This window comes from Carassius carassius, chromosome 5 (genome assembly GCF_963082965.1).
Source record: "Carassius carassius chromosome 5, fCarCar2.1, whole genome shotgun sequence".
Taxonomy (NCBI): Eukaryota; Metazoa; Chordata; class Actinopteri; order Cypriniformes; family Cyprinidae; genus Carassius; species Carassius carassius.
Window position 1 is genome coordinate 13439871 of NC_081759.1, and position 20382 is coordinate 13460252.

The 20382-nt window shown below is 39.4% G+C and overlaps 1 protein-coding gene across 1 annotated transcript in view; it reads left to right on the top strand.

Moving 5' to 3' along the window:
- LOC132140801 (atrial natriuretic peptide receptor 2-like) overlaps positions 1 to 20382 on the top strand; it is a 90668-nt gene that overhangs the window by 51622 nt on the left and 18664 nt on the right. The window contains exons 10-16 of the mRNA XM_059549786.1: positions 4163 to 4240; positions 5732 to 5836; positions 6027 to 6098; positions 8929 to 9088; positions 9207 to 9362; positions 9443 to 9611; positions 19641 to 19787. Of these exons, the coding sequence (XP_059405769.1) occupies positions 4163 to 4240; positions 5732 to 5836; positions 6027 to 6098; positions 8929 to 9088; positions 9207 to 9362; positions 9443 to 9611; positions 19641 to 19787 (887 nt within the window). The remainder of the gene's footprint in view (positions 1 to 4162; positions 4241 to 5731; positions 5837 to 6026; positions 6099 to 8928; positions 9089 to 9206; positions 9363 to 9442; positions 9612 to 19640; positions 19788 to 20382) is intronic.

Below are 20382 nucleotides of genomic sequence, written 5' to 3' on the forward strand. Positions count from 1 at the left end.
AAAAACAGCTAGAAGCCTTGGAGTTATGATTGATGATCAGCTGACTTTCTCAGACCACATTGCTAAAACTGTCCGATCCTGCAGATTTGCTTTATTCAACATCAAGAAGATCAAACCCTTTCTTTCGGAACAAGCTCCACAACTCCTTGTTCAAGCTCTTGTTCTGTCCAGGCTGGACTATTGCAATGCCCTCTTGGCAGGTCTTCCAGCCAATTCTATCAAACCTTTACAATTAATTCAGAACGCGGCAGCAAGATTAATTTTTAATGAGCCAAAAAGAATACATGTCACACCTCTGTTTATCAATTTGCACTGGCTTCCAATAGCTGCTCGTATAAAATTCAAGGCATTGATGTTTGCCTACAAAACTACCACTGGCTCTGCACCCATTTACCTAAATTTGTTACTTCAGACTTATGTGCCCTCTAGAAGCTTGCGTTCTGCAAGTGAACGTCGCTTGATTGTGCCATCCCAAAGAAGCACAAAGTCACTTTTACGGACTTTTAAATTAAATGTTCCCTCCTGGTGGAATGACCTCCCCAACTCAATCCGGACAGCTGAGTCCTTAGCCATCTTCAAGAATCAGCTTAAAACACATCTCTTCCATCTTTATTTGACCCTCTAACTTTAACACTCACTATTCTAATTCTATTCTTTAAAAAAATCTAACTACCTTTCTAATCTTTTTATATTCTATTTTATTTTCATTAATTATGCAATTGTATGTGTGTGTGTGTATGTGTAAAGACCTCTAACACTAGCTTGCTCTATTCTTTTTTTATTCTATCTGTTTTCTTTATATTATATTATTTAAAATCCCATGCTAGGTGTACTGTGTAAACCTAACTGAGACTTGTTATAGCACTTATATATCATTGCTTTTTTTGTTGTTTTTGATTGCTTCCACTGTCCTCATCTGTAAGTCGCTTTGGATAAAAGCGTCTGCTAAATGAATAAATGTAAATGTAATGTAAATGTAAATTATCATTTATTTCTGTGATGCAAAGCTGAATTTTTAGGATCATTATCACATGATCCTTTAGAAATCATTCTAATATGATGATTCATTATCAAAGTTGGAAACAGTTCTGCTGCTTAGTATTTTTTCAGAACATGTGATACTTTTTTAGGATACTTTGATGAATAAAAAGTAAAAAAAAAAAAGCTATGTTTTTAAAATATAAATATTTTGTAATAACGATATACACTACTGGTCAGTAATTTAGGATCAGTATTTTTTTTTCTTTCTTTTTTTAAAATAAAATCAATACTTTTATACTTTCTCAGCCTCCCCGGGAAAGTCTATGCTAGGGTATTGGAGAGGAGAATTCGGATTCAGGATGAACAGTGTGGTTTTCGTCCCGGTCGTGGAACACTGGACCAGCTCTATACCCTTTCCAGGGTGCTGGAGGGTTCATGGGAGTTTGCCCAACCAGTCCACATGTGTTTTGTGGATTTGGAGAAGGCATTCGACCGTGTTCCTCGCGACATCCTGTGGAGGGTGCTTTGGGAGTATGGGGTCGGCGGCCCCCTGCTTAGGGCTGTTCAGATCCCTCTACGACCGGAGCAAGAGCTTGGTTCGCATTGCCGGCAGTAAGTCAGACCTGTTCCCGGTGCATGTTGGACTCCGGCAGGGCTGCCTTTTGTCACCGGTTCTGTTCATCATTTTTATGGACAGAATTTCTAGGCGCAGCCAAGGGCCGGAGAGTGTCCGGTTTGGGGACCATGCGATTTCGTCGCTACATTTTGCGGATGATGTTGTCGTGTTGGCCTCCTCAGACCAGGACCTTCAGCGTGCACTGGGACGGTTTGCAGCCGAGTGTGAAGCGGCTGGGATGAGAATCAGCACCTCCAAGTCTGAGGCCATGGTTCTCAGTCGGAAAAGGCTGGATTGCCCACTTCAGGTTGGTGGAGAGTTCCTGCCTCAAGTGGAGGAGTTCAGGTATCTTGGGGTCTTGTTCAGGTGTGAGGGAAGGATGGAACGTGAGATTGACAGACGGATTGGTGCAGCTTCTGCAGTAATGCGGTCGCTGTACCGGTCTGTCGTGGTGAAGAAGGAGCTGAGCTGTAAGGCAAAGCTCTCGATTTACCGGTCAATCTACGTTCCTACTCTCACCTATGGTCATGAGCTGTGGGTCATGACCGAAAGGACAAGATCCCGGATACGGGCGGCCGAAATGAGCTTTCTCCGTCAGGTGGCTGGGCGCTCCCTTAGAGATAGGGTGAGAAGCTCGGTCACTCGGGAGGAGCTCAGAGTAGAGCCGTTGCTCCTCCACATCGAGAGGAGCCAGCTCAGGTGGCTCGGGCATCTATTTCGGATGCTTCCTGGACGCCTTCCCAGGGAGGTGTTCCAGGCACGTCTCACCGGGAGGAGGCCCCGGGGAAGACCTAGGACACGCTGGAGGGACTATGTCTCCCGGCTGGCCTGGGAACTCCTCGGGGTTCCCCCGGAAGAGCTGGAAGAAGTGGCTAGGGAGAGGGAAGTCTGGGCGTCTCTGCTTAGACTGTTGTCCCTGCGACCCGGCCCCGGATAAGCGGAAGATGATGGATGGATGGATGGATCAATACTTTTATTCAGCAAGGATGTGTTAAATTGATAAAAAGTGATAGTAAAGAAAATATATTATTAGAATATATATTATTAGAATTTTTTTTTTTTTTAATAAATGCAGTTCTTTTTAACCTTTTATTCATCAAATATATTAGACAGCAGAACTGTTTCCAACACTCATAATAAATCAGAATATTAGAATGATTTCTAAATGATCATGTGATAGACTGGATGTTACATGTGACACTGAAGGCTGGAGTAATGATGCCGAAAATTCAGCTTTGCATCACAGGAATAAATTTTTTTTTTAAAGTATATTCAAATAGAAACTATTATTTTAAGTTGTAATAATATTTCACAATATTACTGTTTTTTCTGTATTTTTGATCAAATAAATGCAAGCTTCATGAGCAGAAGAAACTTCTTTCAAAAACATTAAAAATAGTAATGTTTCCAAACTTTTGGTCTGTACTGTAGCTTATAAAATATAAGCATAGACTCAGTGACATTTATCCTGCTTGAATTCGTTCTAAGAAATTCAAACAACTTCATAAATACCAAACTTTCATCTGTGAATATTAAATATTAAACATATTAAATATTTAAACTATAGTGTTTTTCTTTCATTTTCCATGACTGAAGCAGTCAAATGTAACACATCAGCGAGGCAAAACTGAGTCTATTTGCGAAAATGTGCTTTGATGCGCTTGTTTGATAACTTGTGGTTAAAGTGCCACTCAGCGGTCAAAAGCTGCAAATGCACTTTACAAACGCCGTGGCGACGGTACCGCGGCGGTAAAAAGGGCCTTTTGAATGTCTACTTACTGTAGCAAGTACATTGGGTGTTATGGGAAGTGTATCTCTTGTCCTAATAATTATTTATGTGGTGAAAAGCTGTGTAATAAGTAGCAAGTCTATACCTTATTGTACCTGTAATTATGTTAAAATTGTGTCAGTTATACATTATAGTGTCATTATCAAAAAATATAGACTGCAGACTGCCATTACTGACCACCAGCCAAGAACTATTAGAGGACTTCTCTGAAAGCTTTAATTATGAAGAAATGTGGAAAATGTATGCACATTGTATAAACAAATGCACAAGTCCCACAGTGTAAGCTAAAAAGGACACTGAGCCATCAAATGTCCACTGAGCCAGCTAAATATTTTTGCTGTCACTATTGCCATCGACAAGGACAAAGCAAATGATCAAAAATATTATTTTGCATGCCATTGTTTCAGTTTCAGTATAGATATTCAGAGAGATCATTTTACTCTTTTCACATACACAGTGGTTTTTGTATTGCTTCAAGGTTATTTTATAGCTCAGGAGCCTTAATGGAGTTCTCAGATTCATTGACATTTCATTCAAGTAACTTTACCTCAGATGTTCTCCCTAAAATGCAAAGATAAATCAATAACATAATTACTTAAATGACTTACAACTTCATTTTGTCTCGTGAGCTATGAAAGAGCACCTCAGCAATAATGTTTTTGAGATCCAGCTATAAGGCTGCAAGAAGATAAAAATTATATCAGTTTACATCATGGCAGTTTACTATTACCTTTCAGAATCTGATTATCTTTAATACTTGTTTCCTTTCACAACAGGGCAACCTGGTGGCTATCAAACATGTGAACAAAAAGAGAATTGAGCTCACCAGACAAGTGCTGTTTGAACTAAAGCATGTAAGATAACACATTAAATCACAAGAGAGGTTCTGTGTATGTATTTAGTTAAATTCCTGTTTGCATCAATAGGTGTCTGTATTTTGGAAAAGAAGACAAGGTATGAATGTCATGTATGTGTTTAGATCACTTTTTATGACCCCACTTGACAGCCTTGCTGCTCAAGCTGGTTAAAACACATACCCACCCTCCCCCTTTTCTACACACATAAGTACACACACATGCAGGGTGCTGGAAAGGCAATATGAGGCCATAGAAAGGTTAATCAATTTTTGGAAGGATATACTAACTTCAGACATAATGGATGTTAACAAAATAAAATAAAAGACACATTTTTTAAAATCTGAATGATATATAATAACTAGGTATTGGTCACAGTCATCAACTAGCCCAACAGCCACTATTATTGTGATATTTATTTTTATCTAAACCCACCACCCACAAATTAGTATGACTTTAGCAGTTAGTTTGTATGCTTTTTAAATGTGTTTTTCTATTTTTTATTTTTATTCATCCTCTTAAACATCACCACTACACTCATAAACATTCACACAGATCATTTCTGATAAACGACATAGCCCACCACAAACCATCACTGATCAAATCAGGGTTGAAATTGGCTACAGTTCTTTTGTCACACTGGGTATGGAAGGTCAATACAAAGTTGAGAACATTGCATTATGGTTTACAGTTCTACTTTGTTCTCAGTACTCAGAAATAGTCCTCTGTTGTATATTTTTTGGGCATCTAGGGTATTCTGTGTACTGTACAGAAAATTCACACGCTATGCACAGTTTGTGCAAAGCAGAAATAGTAGGAATGATATTGTAGTATACTATTGTGGTCATAGGACAAATCTGTTCTCTCTGTCTGTCTGAGACCACCGTGATTGAGTCTGAGCCTAAAACAAAAACAAAAACATGCAGTGAGTCCATGCTTCCCATAAGAGGCTTATTTGAAGCCTAAGTTTATTATGATGGGCTTATTCTGAGGGACTTGTGGCCAGTTTTTACCTGCTCAACTTTGATGGGAAATGTGAGGGGCTTCATGGTGTGGTTAAACAGGAAGCATCCCTAAAGTGTAATTCCTGCAGACCATGGCCCTGGCGGTCAGATAAGCTGTGTGAAATAAATGGCCAGACAAAGACAAATGGGGGTTGGGGGTGAGATAGGACAGTGGAAACTTCCTTCTTCGTTCTCTCTGACATTTGCCCTCAGTGTTATGAAGGTCAAAGGTTATGCTAAGAAAAGTTTACATGACCTCATACAGATTTTGCCACTCACTGTAGCTCCATGATGTAAATGTTTTACCATGTTGTTATAGACATGGTCTGAAGAAAAAAAACTGTTGAGGAAACTTGAGAAAATGTTTTTATTTATTTATTTATTTTTTTTCTTGTTAACCATGGTCTTTGACATTTTCAGAATAAGTGAAAATCTATCAAGCATCATACAGACTATATTGTAAAACTCATTTTGTTGTTACTAATAGATGAGAGATGTGCAGTTCAACCATTTGACAAGGTTTATTGGTGCTTGTATCGATCCACCAAACATCTGCATTGTGACAGAGTATTGCCTCAGGGGAAGTCTACAGGTAAATATCCTCAAAATCATGCTTTTCCATATTAATGATCTTGTTTGTTATGATCTATCATATGTCTATAATATATTATCTAATCAATCAATCAAATTTGTATACATTTTTTTTTTTTTTTGCTTGTAAGAAATGAAGTCTGTATATTCATATGTTTTGCAGTGTTGAATTTCAGTTTGTTCTTTTACAGGACATCCTTGAAAATGAGAGCATCAACCTGGACTGGATGTTTCGATATTCACTGATTAATGACATTGTGAAGGTTTGTGAGACCACTAATGACCTTTATAAATGTGCATACAGAGCAAACATCATCCCTATTTATTCACACATATTTTAATATATTGTTTAGTTTATTCAAATGAGTTCTGGTACAAAGACATCATAAATTAAAAACAACACTTTTGTAATCCAGTAAATATGGTGTGCCTTTTAAAATGTCTAATGTATTGTTGTAAAAGCCTGATGGAAAACAGAATCATAAAGCAGTGATGTTTTGATTATTTGCTTTTCTGAGAGGAGCCCCATTAGTTAAAGAAAATGGCCTGGCATCAAAGATAGCATGACATTGTTTTGGCAAAGATATATGAAAATAATTTCTCTCTAAATTCTCCCTCCATTAAAGTGAACCAATCTTCTGTTCAGTGTCAAAGGTACTTGAGAGCGCAGGCACATAAAAGCATTTGGCTTTTGCTGGAAAATTGTCCTGCAACTACGACAAAGTAAACTGTCGCTTAAATGCACAAAGCATATTTTGGCTTTTAAGATGGAAAAATGCTGTAAAAGCACTGTTTGATGTAAAAATAGCACTTAGCCTACTCTGAATTTAGTAGGCTAAGGCCACCTGAATTTATGGCTGACAGACATATTTGTCTTTATCTTGTCATTGGTCCTGAATAATAAATATCTATATTTATTATTTTTACATGCATTAAAGTCATGGCCTTATGGTTAGAGAGTCGGATTCGTAACCCCAAGGTTGCGGGTTCGAGTCTTGTGCCGGCAGGGATTGTAGGTGGGGTGAGTGAATGTACAGTCGTGGCCAAAAGTTTTGAGAATTACATAAATATTGGAAATTGGAAATGTTGCTGCTTAAGTTTTTATAATAGCAATTTGCATATACTCCAGAATGTTATGAAGAGTGATCCTTCACTCTTGTCCTTCTTTGAAGAGTCCTTCTTTGCCATGAAAATTAACTTAATCCCAAAAAAACCTTTCCACTGCATTTCATTGCTGTCATTAAAGGACCTGTTAAGATCATTTCAGTAATCGTCTTGTTAACTCAGGTGAGAATGTTGATGAGCACAAGACTGGAGATCATTATGTCAGGCTGATTGGGTTAGAATGGCAGACTTGACATGTTAAAAGGAGGGTGATGCTTGAAATCATTGTTCTTCCATTGTTAACCATGGTGACCTGCAAAGAAACGCGTGCAGCCATCATTGCGTTGCATAAAAATGGCTTCACAGGCAAGGATATTGTGGCTACTAAGATTGCACCTAAATCAACAATTTATAGAATCATCAAGAACTTCAAGGAAAGAGGTTCAATTCTTGTAAAGAAGGCTTCAGGGCGTCCAAGAAAGTCCAGCAAGTGCCAGGATCGTCTCCTAAAGAGGATTCAGCTGCGGGATCGGAGTGCCACCAGTGCAGAGCTTGCTCAGGAATGGCAGCAGGCAGCTGTGAGCGCATCTGCACGCACAGTGAGGCGAAGACTTTTGGAAGATGGCCTGGTGTCAAGAAGGGCAGCAAAGAAGCCACTTCTCTCCAAAAAAAACATCCGGGACAGATTGATCTTCTGCAGAAAGTATAGTGAATGGACTGCTGAGGACTGGGGCAGTGAGGACAAGTCATATTCTCCAATGAAGCCCCTTTCCGATTGTTTGGGGCATCTGGAAAAAGGCTTGTCTGGAGAAGAAAAGGTGAGCGCTACCATCAGTCCTGTGTCATGCCAACAGTAAAGCATCCTGACACCATTCATGTGTGGGGTTGCTTCTCATCCAAGGGAGTGGGCTCACTCACAATTCTGCCCAAAAACACAGCCATGAATAAAGAATGGTACCAAAACACCCTCCAACAGCAACTTCTTCCAACAATCCAACAACAGTTTGGTGAAGAACAATGCATTTTCCAGCACGATGGAGCACCGTGCCATAAGACAAAAGTGATAAATAAGTGGCTCGGGGACCAGAATGTTGAAATTTTGGGTCCATGGCCTGGAAACTCCCCAGATCTTAATCCCATTGAGAACTTGTGGTCAATCTTCAAGAGGCAGGTGGACAAAAAAAAACCCCACTAATTCTGACAAACTCCAAGAAGTGATTATGAAAGAATGGGTTGCTATCAGTCAGGATTTGGCCCAGAAGTTGATTGAGAGCATGCCCAGTCGAATTGCAGAAGTCCTGAAAAAGAAGGGCCAACACTGCAAATACTGACTCTTTGCATAAATGTCATGTAATTGTCGATAAAAGCCTTTGAAACATATGAAGTGCTTGTAATTATATTTCAGTACATCACAGAAACAACTGAAACAAAGATCTAAAAGCAGTTTAGCAGCAAACTTTTTGAAAACTAATATTTATGTAATTCTCAAAACTTTTGGCCACGACTGTACAGCTCTGTCTCCCACCTTCAAAACCACGACTGAGGTGCCCCTTGAGCAAGACACTGAACCCCCAACTGCTCCCTGGGCACTGCATCAAATAATGGCTCCGCTGCTCCGAGTGTGTGTTCGTTCATTGCTGTGTGTGTGCACTTTGGATGGGTAAAATGCAGAGCGCTAATTCTGAGTATGGGTCACCATACTTGGCCACATGTCATGTCACTATTAAATTAAATACAGTTGCTGTTTAATGTGAAAGACAATAAACTTTAATCTTTATTTCTCTATTATGTATTCCAAAGGTAATCATGAAATATGTTATCGGGCTTCTGTCAACCCAGTAATTTTCTTCAAGCTTTAATTGTTCAAGGAAGTATTATTAAGAAATATAATATGGAATATACGTTTAACATTAAATGTGTGTTCTGTTCTTTTTGCACCATAAACTGTGGTTAAAGACATAAAGTTCTGTTTAATGCCTGTGATCCCAGGGAATGAATTATCTGCATAACAGCTACATTGGCTCCCATGGCAATCTGAAATCATCTAATTGTGTGGTGGATAGCCGCTTCGTTTTGAAAATCGCAGATTATGGTCTGGCAAGCTTCCGTTTGTGTTGTGAAAATGAAGACTCACATGCACTGTATGCAAGTAAGAATCTATTATTTTTTTTCTTTTCATGCATGAAGCATCAATTGACTTTTGCCCTGTGCTGAAAAATCACTAATGTGACCAGACTTAGTGACTGCTTACCAAATGGATTTTTCAGAAAAGCTCTGGACAGCTCCAGAGTTGCTGATATATGATAGGCATCCGCCCCAAGGAACCCAGAAAGGAGATGTGTTTAGTTTTGGGATCATACTACAAGAGATAGCACTAAGGAACGGCCCATTTTATGTTGAAGGCATGGATCTCAGTCCCAAAGGTAAAAGCCCCAAAGATCAAGTACATTTAGACTGATTTGTTGCACATGACTGACAAGGGTTTGGTTTGGGTTTGTTACAGAGATAATCCAGAAGGTGCGGAATGGCCAGAAGCCGTACTTTAGGCCTACCACAGATAACAGCCGGCACTGTGAGGAGCTGACCATCTTAATGGAAGGCTGTTGGGCTGAAGACCCTGCTGAAAGGCCTGACTTCAGTCACATCAAGATCTTTATTGCAAAATTTAACAAGTAAGCACTGCACACTGCCACACATCACTTAGATTTGTAATATTTACATGAAGTAGAAGCAGCAATGTATCTTTGAACAGAATGCAGAATCTGTCCTAGAGCTGGCAGCTCACTGATAAACAGCCTTTTTATTGATGCGATTAAAGGCTTAATGGTTAATTCCCCAAAGAGGCACTTGACAGACAAGTTCCATTAAAATTCCTAATATGTTTCATGTAAAAGATGACCTTAAAGCCTAGTCTTCATTATATAAATGCATCTTGTTGACATTTTTCCGACTTGTTAGTAATTTGACAAACGTTAAATATCAGATATCTAAGTATAAAAAACCAGAGCAGTGTTTCCCAAAAGCATGGTAAGCAATAAGTAGATCATAGAAGTGTTTTTACATGCCAATTTAAAATGATAGGCTGCTTTGCAAAAGCATAGTAACTTGAGGAGTACCTGAAAATCTTTGTAGATCAAGTGCTTTGGAGTAAACGTAAATAACTATAGTGCATTGCAAGGAGACAGACTTGTGCAGTCATCTGCAGAACTGCTATTAATTACATCTAAACTCAAAACCATTCCATTGTTGTCATGATGGGGTCAGGAAGATCTAATTAAAACTATACATTTATAAAAGGGATAGTTCACCCAAAAATTATACTCTCCTAAAAGGCACTCTAGGGGGACATGGAGGAGAAGCATTGTTGAAGTTATTCTCGTAGCTTTATAAAGTTACAGTTGAACCACTGATGTCATATGGACCATTTTAACAATGTTCTTACTACCTTTCTGGACCTTGATCGTGGCACTAGCCTTGTTGTCTATGGAGGATCAGAGAGCTTTAGGATTTCATAAAAAGTATCTTAATTTGTCTTGAAGTTGTTGTGGGTTTGAGACAACATGAGGGGGAGTAATTCATGATATAATTTACATTTTTGGGTAAACTATCCCTTTAAAACAAAGAAGCTACTGCACAGATGGCTGTAGAATGTCTTGGCCACATATGATAACCCTCGTTCCCTGATGGAGGGAACGGAGATGTTGTGTCGAAGTTGACACAAGGGGTCGCACTTGGGACTTGACACTAGGGGTTGCACTTGTGCTTGAGGGTCATCATTCTGAAGGGAAGCTTGTGAAGAGCCTGGAAACGATGAAGTGGGAGCTATAAAACCCTTTGGGGGGGGGGGGGGGCTCTATCACATCCTTCGCCAGACTGGTTACAACTCCTCCTCGAAGAACAGCGCCATTCTCAACTTGCATTGTGGAAAACAGAATGCCACTGAACTTCAGCAGACGTCTGCCAAACTGAATCGCATAACCTAACCAAATGGTTCTGAGAAGGCACCGGAAGGGGCTGGGGAGCTTCAGCTAAAAGTCTATAAAACAGAACATAACCATCACCAATGCTTGCACTTTATGCACTGTAGCTATAATATGAACTGTGCGGTTTGACAAGTTTTTTAGATGACCGTAAAATGAACTAAAAATACATCATTTATGTTTGTACAGATAAAAGTAAGGCATTGTTTGAAACTGCAAAGGGTCTACTTTCAGAATCAGAATCAGAAAGAGCTTTATTACCAAGTATGCTTGCGCATACAAGGAATTTGTTTTAGTGACATAAGCTTCGAGTACACAGAGACAACAACACACAGACAAAAAAAATAAAAAATTAATAAAAACTCCAAATAAATACATTGTATAAACAGTGCTATAGATGATAATGGAATAGAATTGAGTAAGATGCAGGGATGTACTAGGATGGAGTGGTAACAAATAAATATAAGGATATCGCAAATTTTTATTGCGTAAGTGGGGAACATTTAACTGCTCATGAGGTAGATTGCCTGGGGGAAGAAACTGTTCTTGTGCCTGACTGTCCTGGTATTTGCGGCTCTGAAGCGCCGGCCAGATGGCAAAAGTTCAAAGATGGGTTAACTTGGATGAGAGGGATCCAGAGTGATTTTCTGAGCCCTTTTCCTCACCCTGATTGTATACAGTTCTTGAAGGGTGGGCAGGGGAGCACCAATAATCCTTTCAGCAGTCCAAACCATTCTCTGTAGTCTTCTGATGTCCGATTTTGCAGCTGAACCAAACCAGAGAGTTATTGAAGTACACAGGACATACTCAATGACGGCTAAACAGAACTGTTTCAGCAGCTCCTGTGGCAGGTTAAACTTCCTCAGCTGGCGAAGGAAGTACAGCCTTTGTTGGGCCTTTTTAACAATGGAGTCAATGTGATTGTCCCACTTCAGGTCCTGAAAGATGGTGGTTCCCAGGAATCTGAATGACTCCACTGCAGCCAAAGTGCTATCTATGATGGTGAGGGGGGGTTCAACCTCTTGTCTGTAAGCAGACTCGTCACCGTCCTGGATGAGACAGATGATCGTAGTGTCATCTGCAAACTTCAGGAGCTTCACAGACGGGTCTTTAGAGGTGCAGTCAGTGTACAGGGAGAAGAGCAGTGGGGAGAGAACATCCCTGAGGGGCACCAGTGTTGGTGGAACAGCTGTTGGACATTAATTTCCCCAGTCTCACTAGCTGTTGCCTATCTGTCAGAAAGCTGGTGATCCACTGACAGATAGAGCTAGGAACAGAGAGCTGGGTCAGTTTGGTCCAGAGGGCTGTTGGGATGATGGTGTTGAAAGCCGAACTAAAGTCCACAAACAGGATCCTCACATAAGTCCCTGTTTTGTCCAGATGTTGCAGGATGAAGTGCAATCCCATGTTTATTGCTTCATCCACAGACCTGTTTGCTCAGTTAACTGCAGGGGGTCCAGTAAGGCTCCAGTGATGTCCTTCAGATTAGCCAGAACCAATTTTCAATTTTCAACGACTTCATGACGACATATGTTAGAGCCACAGGTCTGTAGTTGTTAAGTCTCCTTATCTTGGGTTTCTTTGGAATGGGGATGATGGTGGAGCATTTGAAGCAGGAAGGCATGTCACTCAACTCCAGAGATCTGTTGAAAATCTGTGAAAAGATGGGGGGCAGCTGGTCAGCACAGGTTTTCAGACAAGCTGGTGTAACGCCATCTGGGCCTGGTGCTTTTCTTCTTTTGTTTTTCCTGGAAACCTGGCGCCCATCATCCGCAAAGTTCACTGGGGGTGGGGTGGCAGGGAGTTCGAGGAGGTGTTAACGGTTGTGTAGGGTGATGATCAGAATGGGTGTTTGGGGTTTCAAATCTACAATAAAACTGATTCAGGTCATTAGCAAGTCATTGATTTGCCTCAGTGCAGGGGGATGGTGTCTTGTAGTTTGTGATGGCTCTCAGCCCTTTCCACACTGAAGTTGAGTTGTCGGAAGGACACTGGTCTTCCAACTTTTTAGCGTAGGTCCTTTTAGCCACTCTAATCTCTTTGTTCAGTGTGTTCCTGGCCTGATTGTACAAGACTCTGTCCCCATTCCTGTAGGCATCCTCTTTGGCCTGACGGAGATGTCTGAGTTTTGCTGTAAACCATGGCTTATCATTGTTAAATGTTAAATAAGACCTGGTAGGAATGCATATATCCTCACAAAAACTAATATAAGATGTCACAGTCTCTATGAATTCGTCCAGATAGGTGGTAGCAGCTTCAAAAACACTCCAATCAGTGAGGTCAAAACAAGCTTGTAAATCCTGCTCTATTTCGCTGGCCCATCTCTTCACAGTCTTTAATACAGGTTTAGCAGATTTAAGTTTCTGCTTGCAATGAAATTTTTTTAATTGTGTACTGTATAGTCATAATAACAACAACAAAATGTGCTTTTGTGTAATAAAGAAAACAAACTGTGTGCTCTTTGCCGTATCAGTCAACTTTTTTCACAAACACTTAAATAAAACAACCTAAATCTCAGTAAATACTTGCCTCACAGACATAATAAATATGAATATATACGTATGCTTGAAATGTCTACTTGTAAATGAATGTATGTTGAAAGCATATATTCTCTGATAAAGTTATCCCTATGAAACCAACGTGAGGCAAGTTTTCTCCCTCTGAGTTTATTATCTGTAATGTGATCACGCCCATGTGTACGAGCTATTTCTTATGATAATCATCCACGTGAGATGCGGAAAAATTTAAATGCCCACATCACCTCCGTAAACAAAGCAGAAGGGTTCATCAAGTTAATCTAGGATACTTTTCATTTTCGGAAGGAGATGCGTTGAGAGGAATAAGCCAGAGTTTTCCTTTAGAAGAAGAATGCGATGCGATGCGATGCGATAACCAATGAAGACATTTTTTTTCTGATGAGTAAGGCATTTTTTATTACTTTAGTTGCTATTGTGATGTTACATTTTACTAGTTAGACTTTTCCTGAACTATAATTCCTGACTACATGTATGAAATTAAGTGAAACATTTTGAAATATATCATTTCGTTGCATCTAAATATATCATGACAACCAGATATTTTGTAATGTTTTATAAAATATAAAACAATACAACATAAAAGAAATATGAGTGTTTACACTATAACACTATGAATTTGTGAGAATGTTTAAACCAATGTTTACTCTGAAATACACGGTTTACAAATATATGTAGATGTTTATAATATGCTTAATAATTTAAGCATATATAAATTATAAATTATTTTTTTATTATATAATTACAATATGAAGTATGTTGGTGTTTATGACTATTTATTTTATTGTTTTTGAGTTTTGAACAACATTACTGATTGCTAATGTGATAATAAAGTTGCTCCTGATGTCAAGCTTTTTTTGGTGATCAGATATCTTGAAGACTTCACTGTTTTTCTCTGAGAGTGCTGTACCAACATCTGAAGCTGTGAAGCTGGTAATCTACATTGGGCTGATATTCTACACAGATATGGTAAAATAAACTCCATGACTACTGATGTTGGGACTGTTTCTTTTTTTTTGAATCCATTGAAAGAAGCAACTAATACTTAAATATTAAGTATTTACTTGTTTCAACATGAACAGGATCTGTTGTCAGCAATGGCACAAAGGTGTGTGATTGTTCAAGTCTCTGTTTAGATCAGAATGCTCAGTAATGTGTCTTTGAACTTCAATGTGTATATTTTGATTATACTGTGTTGTAATTAAATACAAATAATCAACCCCACATTATTGAAAACTTTGCCTTTCACTAAATATTCATGGCCATTGTCACTCCCTCGCATATAGTCTTTCTTACACACAACTTGTCTTACAAAAGATAAATCAATATATTGTTTTCTGTTAATGAATGAGCAGGATGATTTTCACATCATTTTGTAGCAACTCCATTACTCAGAGTGGTTCTTTTGCCAGGCAGTCTGAACGTTGGAGAGGACATGCTATCCAGAGGTAATGTATCTCAGGAAAAAGGGACACTAAATCCTCAGATGGTTCAAATGATTTGGTTTGTCTTGGGGAGAGCCGAGGTCGACCTCTTTGCCTCATAAGACAACTCTCACTACTTATTTCCTGATGTTGTGAGATGCTCTGGCCAACAATTTGCCAAGCATTCCTCTGTATGTTTTCCCCCCGATTGCCCTGCTTCCTCATGTAATCAAGCGGGTCAGGGAAGTCAAATGCTCAGTCCTCCTGGTGGTCCACTGTGGAGGAACCAGACATTTTTTCCCCATGTTAATGCAGCTTCCAGCAGCAGCCCTGTGGTCAATGTAATTGAGGAAGGAATTTCATTTATGGGCCCTCGAAGGGAGATTGTGCAGCTCCCAGCGAGAGTTAACAACACCATTTTAGAGGCTAGAGCACCATCTACGAGATGACTTTGCATCCTTTAATGGTCAGTCTTCCATGACTGGTGTTCAGCCATGAAGCCTGGATCTGGGTTTTTGTGACATGTCCCACATGCTAACTTTTTTGGAAGAGTTGCCGGACAATGGGCATGCCCCTTCCACACTCAAAGTATATGTGCCAGCTACCGCACCAAACTATTCTCTCAAAGCTCTCTAATCAATTGGCAAAAACTTAGTAATTAAATTCTTAAACCCTCCTTGTCTTCATTATTATGCCAACCTGGGACTTGTCCATAGTCCAAAGGGCACTACAGGGCCCTCCCCCTTGAGCCAAGTCATTCTAACTTCGGCCTTATTGATTTTAGCATCAGTGAAGTGAGTGAGTGACTTGCAAGCTCTGTCAGTCAGTGTTTCCTGTCTTGAGTTTGGGCCTAACGACTATAGAGTTGTTGTCAAGCCAAGACATGGTTATTTACCTAAGGTGCTCTCAACTCCATTCAGAGCACAGGTTATCACCCTTCTAGCGCTCCCTGCTGCAGACGGTAAGCAGGTTCCCAATCCACTCTGCCCAGTAAGGGTTCTTAGAGTGTATTCTTGCACTATAGTCTGTTTAGACAATCAAAGCAGATCTTTGTTTGCTTCGGAGGCCACTCTAAATGGCCTAGTAGTCTAATAACTAATAGCTGGTCGTTGCTGTCCATCTTTGCCAGATTCCATAGCTTAGACGTCCCTCCCCTACAGGCATGGATTTTGTCTGCTTAATTTACCTATTTCTCCCTACGTGTGGGAAAGGTTATGTTTTGAGGTCCGCAGCCTATCGGTTTATCAGTTTCAACTTTGCTCATGCTTCTAGGAGTCATCATCTTGGCTGCTCTGAGGCTGCGCTCACAGAGCAGGCTTCATTCTGTATATGCTCATAGCACAAAGTGATTGGATACATTCCTCATATGCATTCTACACAATGGGAGACACCGTTCAAAAGGGATTACACTGCATTCGGCACAAACTGGGCTACAGTGAAATGTGAGCAGGATGAATGTACACATTTGTGTTTTTTAAATAAAAAAAACGATGTTTATGCATGTTTAATGCAAAATGGTCTGGTTACTAACATAACCTTGGTTCCCTGAGATAAGGGAACAAGCATTGCGTACAATGTGGGTAAACTCTGGTTTACTCTGTTACTGAAGCCTGATTTTTTCACGTTTGTGTAGCTGCATAAACCAGTGGTCCACCAGAAAAGGTAGAGCTTACCTCTATGTAAGTCGGCTCCAAGCACCATTTTATCAGAATCTTTGAAGCAACTGAAGCAACAGCCATAGATTCTTATTCAGCTTATAGCAGGGCAAATGACACAATGCTTGTTGAGTTTACATTTGTAACCAGAGTGTCAACAAGCATCTCCTCTACCAGAGGCACTGCCCCACAGTCCTGCTTCCTCAGCCCCACTTTATTAGAATAATTTGCATGAAGCGCTCATCCAATTTACTCTTGAGATTATATTCCTGCTTTTTGGCGGGTGAGTCGATCTTAAACTTGGCCACTGCACTAGTCATTACCTCCAGCAGCTCCTAATACTGGATGGACTAGGGTGGTAAGTCCTCAGTCTTATCCTGGTCAGTGCCCACCTCATCAACCTCCTCAGAGGAAGACAGGCAAAGCATTGAATCCTCCCTCTGGTGGGAAGAAACCGTGGAGCAAGCTTCTGATCCCTGAGAGAGAGAACACTAATTCTGGTGTGTGAGGTTCAAAGAAAGGGACAAGCCCATCTCCAACCCATACTGTATATCCATTTGCAACCCCCATGACTGCAGCCATATTGCTGCAAGCCTGCTCTGAGACAAAGAACACATAAATCATGTATATCCATGCCAGAGATGAAGCTCGGACAGGGTGGAACACACAAAGTAAAGCACTGTTTGCCAGCTTTCCTCTTTTCTACTGTTTACACCTGATGCACTTTTCAGCTTCCTGGTCTCTACGTCACCCCACCCATGATGTCTTGCCATTCCATTGGGCTGATTTGACATGTGCTTCAGAGCATGGTCACGCATGGCATTCCCAAGGCATTTCTGATGCAGCGCAAGTTCCCTAAAGGGGAAACCTCCCCCTAAGTATGATCAATATATTATAGCTTGTTATTATTACTGTGATTTAATGTATTAATATAATTAATGTATTTATATATTAAATTAATATTAATTTAATTATTAAAAGGGTCATATGATGATGCTAAAAAGAACATTATTTTGTTTATTTGGTTTAATTAAAGGGATAGTTTACCCAAATAGCAAAATTATGTCATTAATAACTTACCCTCATGTTGTTCCAAACCCATAAGACCTCCGTTTATCTTTGGACACAGTTTAAGATATTTTAGATTTAGTCAGAGAGCTCTCAGTCCCTCCATTGAAGCTGTGTGAACGGTATACAGTCATTTACATTTTGGTCCAAAAATAGCAAAAACTACGACTTTATTCAGCATTGTCTTCTCTTCCATGTCTGTTGTGAGAGAGAGTTCAAAACAAAGCAGTTTGTGATATCCGGTTCGTGAACGAATCATTCGATGTAACCGGATCTTTTTGAACCAGTTCACCAAATCGAACTGAATCGTTTTAAACGGTTCGCGTCTCCAATACGCATTAATCCATGACTTAAGCTGTTAACATTTTTAATGTGGCTGACACTCCCTCTGAGTTCAAACAAACCAATATTCCGGAGTAATTCATGTACTCAAACAGTACACTGACTGAACTGCTGTGTTATAAATATCTTAAACTGTGTTCCAAAGATAAACCGAGGTCTTACGGGTTTGGAACAACATGAGGGTAAGTTATTAATGACATAATTTTGTTATTTGGGTGAACTATCCCATTAAATGTCTTTATGCGGTTTAAGGTTCAAAAAGCATTATTTTCCACGTACTGTACTTAATTTTTTCTCCTCCATGCCATGCCTTTCTGAAATGCTATATTTTTACAAAACACATCATTCTGAAAAGCGAGGTGTGCTCTTATTGTCCAGCTATCCAGTGCATTGTGATTGGCTGAATACCTCAAGCATGAGAGGGAAATGTTGTGATGTCCTGTGATGATGTGTCCTGGAGCGTCGAGACAAAAACAATAAAACCCATTACAAATGAGGAATTTGTTGCATCCAGTGCTGACATAATTACGGATTATTATGACTTACAGTGTTGCATCGCGCCCCGTAAACATAAAACCATGTCTGCATTTGTGATCAGAGAAATGACAAACAACAAGTGCTACTCTACACTGCTAAAAACTTGCTTTAGAATAATCAGTGGCAAATCCTTTAAATATGAAAACGTACTTAGTCTGTGAGTCAGAACAGCCTGCATTGTAGTCTTCTCTCCCTGGATCAGCAAACAGTCCTCCACAATATGGGCTCCACACATCTGAATATTTGGGTTGAACTATTCTGGAACAGTATTATAAATACAACTTAACCACTGATTTCTAGTCGTGTCCTCTTTTGGAAGGCCAAACAAAGTATTTTCGCTTTCACAACGAAACACACAGCATGGCAGTGGCAAGTTACCCCTTCTTTCTTTGCGTGAACATTTGGGCAACTTTATGCAAATATTCTCACATTGTGACATAGACATGGGGGTGGGGGGTGGAACAAGGCATTTTAGGAGGGCGTGGACCAGTCTTCACTTTTATACAGAATATCTCTTTGGGTTTTAAACTTTAGTCTTTGCAACTTTAGGGACCTTATCAAATCACAAACAGCTTGTAACACTCCAAAGAGAAAGGAAAACTTAAAATTGCATCATATGACCCCTTTAATATATACATTTACAGAAGTTTATACTTCAAAAATTAAGTACTGAGAAGTGTGGCTCATTAGATAAATGCAGCCCTGCAGGTCTGTATGAGTGTTCTTTATTTAGGAGTGAGCACTGACCTCTAAATAGAACAATATGATTCAGCAAACCACACACCAGCAGCACATGATTCAACCCAAATCGACCACATTTCATCGTAAGTGCTGCATTTTACCATCTCATAGGATGCAACTATGCTATACTTCTTATGAATAACACTGCATTATAGATCTTAACTGCAGAACTGAGTACATGTTCCTGTTTTCTTTTTTCAAAACTATTTTCATGCTTTTCTCATAACCAGTCATATGCTGCAATCTCTTCAGTTCATTTTGTTAAATTATTAATGGGTTACCAGTGATTTTACATAAATGCAATCTTCTACTGTAATTCGTCTGCTGTCATTATAATCATGTATATCTCTGCTGTAATTACACATCATGTGTGGAAGCAGGTGTCTAAGGTTTTTTTTTTTTTTTTTTTTTTCTCAACAGAGAAGGCAGCACCAGTATTCTCAGTAACCTGCTGTCCAGAATGGAACAATATGCCAATAACCTGGAGAACCTGGTAGAGGAGCGAACACAAGCCTACCTCGAGGAGAAACGGAAAGCTGAAAATCTTCTTTATCAAATCCTTCCACAGTAAGAAATGTGTTGTGAAATATTTACTATTCAGTTTCAAAACTTTTAATTGTAGATTGAGGAAGAGATAGCTTTTAGTTCAAGAGTTCTCTTAATATTAGATAACTTGCATGTGAAGCAACTTCTACCATATTTTTTTGTCTCATCTAAAATTGGCTGACTGTTCTTTGAGTAAAGTCTGTTTTTCAGACAATTAGTGGTGAGAACTGTGAAGATCAGGTTAAGATGAAGCAAAGCTAATTATAGATTAATAAACTCTCTAAGGGAATAGCTAGGAAGTAACCAAGCTCATTCATTCTTTAATTAAGTAAATTATCATACTAATTGATCTCAAAATTGATCTTGGGTATTATTAAGAAAAGGCTACTTTATAAAACTCGCATAATTCAGCATGCTGTAAATCATTTTCAATTTTGATTTGTTTATACATTTGTTTAGTTTTTAGATGAGGATTTATCGAATATCGATTTATCAAATTAGATTATTTTCTGTATCATCTATGAATTGTTAAAATAACTGATAGTTTGCTGCTGGATGTCTGCTATTGTGTTTGGACTCGTGTATGGAAAACGATTTCATGGTTCACATCATAATC